This window comes from Otolemur garnettii, unplaced genomic scaffold (genome assembly GCF_000181295.1).
Source record: "Otolemur garnettii isolate 467f Iridium unplaced genomic scaffold, OtoGar3 scaffold00024, whole genome shotgun sequence".
NCBI classification, from domain to species: Eukaryota; Metazoa; Chordata; class Mammalia; order Primates; family Galagidae; genus Otolemur; species Otolemur garnettii.
Genome location: NW_003852419.1, coordinates 5,701,322 through 5,706,198, shown reverse-complemented (window position 1 = coordinate 5,706,198; position 4,877 = coordinate 5,701,322). Strand labels below are relative to the sequence as shown.

The window sequence follows — 4,877 nt, the reverse complement described above, 5'->3', positions numbered from 1 at the left end:
AAAAAAAAAAAAAGACAGCCATTAAATAAATAAAACAAAAATCAATAGCACTGGGCCGATTATGGTGGCTCACACCTGCAGTTCTAGGACTTTGAGAGGCCAAGGCAAGTGGATTACTTAAGCTCAGAAGTTCAAGAACAGCCTGAGTAAGAACGTGACACCATCACTACTAAACATAGAAAAACGAGCCTGGCGTGGGAGTACACACCTGTAGTCTAAGCTACTTGGGAAGCTGAAGCAAGAGGATCATGTGACCCCTAGAGTTTGAGGTTGCTGTGAGCTGTGAAGACACCACAGCACTCTACCGAGGGTAAGAGGGTGAGACTATCTAAAATCAAAAAAAAATTCAATAGCACTACTATTTCCTTAAAGGCATTAGAAGCATGCCTGTCAGTGTGCCTTCCTAGGCACACCAAGGGATGCAGTTATCAACACCAATGTCCTAAACTAATATAAATTTATAATCTAACAGAAAAGAAAGTTATATACAAAAATATAAACATAGAAAAACTGCATAAATGAGATATTTGTGATAATATAAATCTGAGTACTTTAAAACTATAACAGCAAAATCAAATCTTCGTTTAATGCTGGTATTCAACTTCATGTCCAGGTTACTATCTACAATTGTTTCAGGAGCAGTGACAAGGTTCAGTGTACTCAAATTTACCTTATAATAATCTATTGAATTTCTAAATTGTTATAAACTGTAACTTTTAAAAAAACCACATGCTCAATACCACTGAAGTTTTTCTAAGCATTTTATAATCAAACCTGGTCAGATTATGAAAGCACAATTGAACTCTTAATTTTTTCATTTTCTTCTACTCTTAAAAAAAGTAAATTTTTTAAAAAGATAATTACCTTAAATGCCAAATACCAGTCATTCTCCTTGGATGCCTTATTTCCAGCTCTATTCTTATAAACTTCAACTCTGTACTGGCGAACCAGAAGGAGATCTTTCACAAAAGATTCAAAATTCATTTTACTAAGCACAACACTCTGTAGATTCTTTGCTCCTTTAAAAAAAGAATTACATGTTACAAATTTGAGGTAGTAAGTGTTCAAGCACCTAACAATGCTTCTCCAAGAAGGCTTATAGAGTTCTCAATTTTTTTGTTTTTTTTTTTTTTTGAGATAGAGCCTCAAGCTGTTGCCTTGGGTAGAGTGCCGTAGCATCACAGCTCACAGCAACCTCCAACTCCGGGGCTCAAGCGATTCTCCTGCCTCCACCTCCCAAGTAGCTGGGACTAAAGGTGCCCACCACAACACCCAGCTATTTTTTACTTGTAGCTCCTGCCTCTACCTCCCAAGTAGCTGGGACTACAGGTGCCCACCACAACACCCAGCTATTTTTTACTTGTAGCTGTCATGATTGGTTGGTGGGCCCGGGCTGAATTCAAACCCACCAGCTCATGTGTATGTGGCTAGCACCTTAGTCACTTGAGCCACAGGCGCCGAGCCGAGTTCTCAATAATTTATGCACTCAATAAATTGGTTATCAAGCAATTAGGTCCAAGGACTATGTTAGGTGAGACATAAAATACTGAATAAATATAGCCCCTTTGCTTCTATGAAGCGTGCACATGGAAAGCTAAACTACTTTTTTTTCTGGAGACAGAGTCTCACTATATCACCCTCAGTAGAGTGCCCTGGCATCACATCTCACAGCAACCTCAAACTCTTGGGCTTAAGAGATTATCTTGCCCAAGTAAGTAGGACTATAAGCCCCCAACACAACACCCAGCTATTTTTTGGTTAGAGTTGTCATTGTTTAGCAGGCCCGGCAGGGCTCCAACCTGCCAGCCTCAGTGTACGTGGTTGGTGCCCTTACTCACTGATCTATGGGCGTGGAGATGGAAAGCTAAACTTCTAAAGATGATATAAAGAAAAAATGAGTAACTAACCTTATTTGTCCTTTTCTATAACTTGTTTTTCACAAGTTTGAATAAAAGTCTTATATAAAAACTATACAGTATTTACGTAAGATAGACTTAACTTTTCAAAAGGTCCACAAAAATCAGTCATTATCCATTGCAAACTGTTTAGGGCAGCGCCTATGGCTCAAAGGAGTAAGGTGCCGGCCCCATATACCCCATATACCGGAGGCGGCAGGTTCAAACCCACCCCGGCCAAAAGAAGGGAAAAAAAAAAAAAAAAAAAACCATTGCAAACTGTTCTAGGTCGAATATTCATATTATTCAAAACTCGAAGGTTCAAAGGAATACAAGCGAAGTCTCCTTTTCACCACGGTCCTCTACAAATTCAGTTTACAACCTAATTTATCAGTTTGTAGAATACATTTCCAAACATAGTCTATACACACATTTGCAAATATAAAATATTTCTTTTCAGGCAGTGCCTATAGTTCAGTGGGTAGGGTGCCAGCCACATATACCAAGGCTGGCAGGTTCAAACCCAGCCCAGGCCAGCTAAAACAACAATGACAACTGCAACAACAAAAAAATAGCCAGGCATTGTGGCAGGCGCCTATAGTCCCAGCTACTTGGGAGGCTGAGGCAAGAGAATCCCTTAAGCCCAAGAGTTTGAGCTATGACGCCACAGTACTCTACCCAGGGCGACAGCTTAAGACTGTCTCAAAAAAAAAAAAAAAAAAACATTTTCTTTTTCTCTTTTACGTAAATAGTTGCGCACTATACATAAAGGCCCCCATGAAAGGCACCCAAAGACAAGAGACTGCAAGTGGAGAGGTTTAGGCCAAGTTTATTGAAAGGGACAGCCACCTGCCTGGACAGAGCAAAGATGGCATCTGGGTGCACCCAGGAGCAGTGAGAGACCCCTTTTATATGGGGGCAGTAGGGAGTAGATAGCTTATGGCCCTCAAAACCATAACATGTTTTCTTTTAAACTTTAATATATTTTGGAGAACATTTCATCAGTATATAATGTACTTCCTTCTGTTCACAGTTGCAAACATTTCTACTAGAAGGGTGTTATATAATTGAATTAGTCTCTTACTGATGAATATATATAGGTTTGTCAACAAAAATGATGCCATAGTTTGAAACTGGCGCAGTGGCTCATGCCTATAATCCTAGCACTCTGGGAGGCCAACGTGGGTGGATTGCTTGAGCTTAGGAGTTTAAGACCAGCCTGAGCCAGAGCAAGATCCCATCTCTTAAAAAAAATAGCCATGCATTGTAGTAGATCCCTATAGTTTCAGCCACTCGAGAGGCTAAGGCAAGAGAATCACTGAGCCCAAGATTTTGAGGTTAGTATGAGCTATGACACCATGGCACCATGGCACTCTACCAAGAGTGACAGAGTGACAAGAAAAAAGAAAAAAAGGGCTAGGCACCGGTAGCTCAGCAAGTAGGGCAGCGGCCACATACACCAAAGCTGGTAGGTTTGAACCCGGGCTTGCTAAACAACAATGACAACTGCAACCAAAAAACAGCCAGATGTTGTAGCAGGTACCTGTAGTCCTACCTACTTGGGAGGCTGAGGCAAGAGAATCCCTTAAGCCCAAGAGTTTGAGGTTACTGTGAGCTATGACGCCACAGCACCCAACCAAGGGTGACATAGTAAGACTCTGTCTAAAAAAAGGAAGCCATAACTCTGTAAAATAATTTAAAGAAGTTTATTCTGAGCCAAATTTGAGAACAAAAAGTCTTTGTTTGTTTTTTTTTGTGACGGAGCCTCAAGCTATACCCCTGGGTAGAGTGCCATGGCATCACGCTCACAGCAACCTCTAACTCCTGGGCTCAAGCGAGTCTCCTGCCTCAGCTTCCCAAGTAGCTGGGCCACAGGCGCCTGCCACAACACCCGGCTATTTTTTGGCTGCAGCCATCATTGTTGTTTGGCGGGCCCGGGCTGGGAATTCGAACCCGCCACCTTAGGTGTATGTGGCTGGCGCCTTAGCCACTTGAGCCACAGGCGCCGAGCCGAGAACCAAAAAGTCTTAAGCAAGTAGACTCATTGTAGTGCAGTTACAGTTTGGTTTTAGACATTCCAAGGAGACAGAAATTACAGGTAAAGTGATAAATCAATACATGGAAGACAAACATTGGTTTGGCCCAAAAAGTGGGACATCTCAAAGTGGACTCCACCAGGTTATAGGTAAGTTTAAATATTGTTCAGTTAACAATTGGCTGAAAGAGGCTGTTAAAAAAAAAAAAGACAAGGCTTCAGCAAAAAGGAATGTTTAAGTTAAGATGCTAACATCCTCCAAGTGAGAGGTTTGTTATGTATACTGAGGACAAGGAGGTACACCTTGCAGAGCCTTAGGCCTATTAATGAGTCACAAAAGGACATCTCTAAGGGAGGAAAAATTGATGAGACATGTCTGATCTCCTTTCTCATGGCTAAGCAACTCAGTTTTAAGGATCCTATTGGCTAAGAAGGGGTCAAATCAGACAGCCACTAGGGGCAAGCCTTAAGATTTTATCTTAGTTCACAGGCTGTTTATATAGTCTTTTGCTATTACAATACAATAATGCTACATGAATATTTGTACATGCTTCCTTCACTGCACATGAGTACTGTGTAGGTCTAAGATAAAGTCCTAAAACTGGTTTTTATCAAAGGATATGTGCGACTTTGTTAAATACTGCCTGACTATGTTCTTGGTTGCTTGTGTAAATTAACACCACCATCCAGGCCAGACGTGGGGGGTCATGCCTATAATCCAAGGGCTTTGGGAGGCTGAGGTGGGAGAATCACATGGGCCCAAGAGTTCAAGAGCTGCCTGAGTAACATAGCAAGGTCCTGTCTCTTAAAAAAACAAAAAAAAATTTAGCTGGGCATGGTGCTGTGCATCTGTAGTCCTAGCTGCTCCTACCTGAGACAGGAGGATTGCTTGAAGACAGAAGCTTGGCTCGGCGCCTATAGCTCAACCGGCTAAGGCGCCAGCCACG

At 41.7% G+C, this 4,877-nt stretch overlaps 1 protein-coding gene across 1 annotated transcript in view; it reads right to left on the bottom strand.

The window, feature by feature from the left end:
• Positions 1 to 4,877, bottom strand: part of MSH2 (mutS homolog 2) — a 92,798-nt gene that overhangs the window by 71,421 nt on the left and 16,500 nt on the right. The window contains exon 2 of the mRNA XM_023512063.1: positions 865 to 1,019. Within this exon, the coding sequence (XP_023367831.1) occupies positions 865 to 1,019 (155 nt within the window). The remainder of the gene's footprint in view (positions 1 to 864; positions 1,020 to 4,877) is intronic.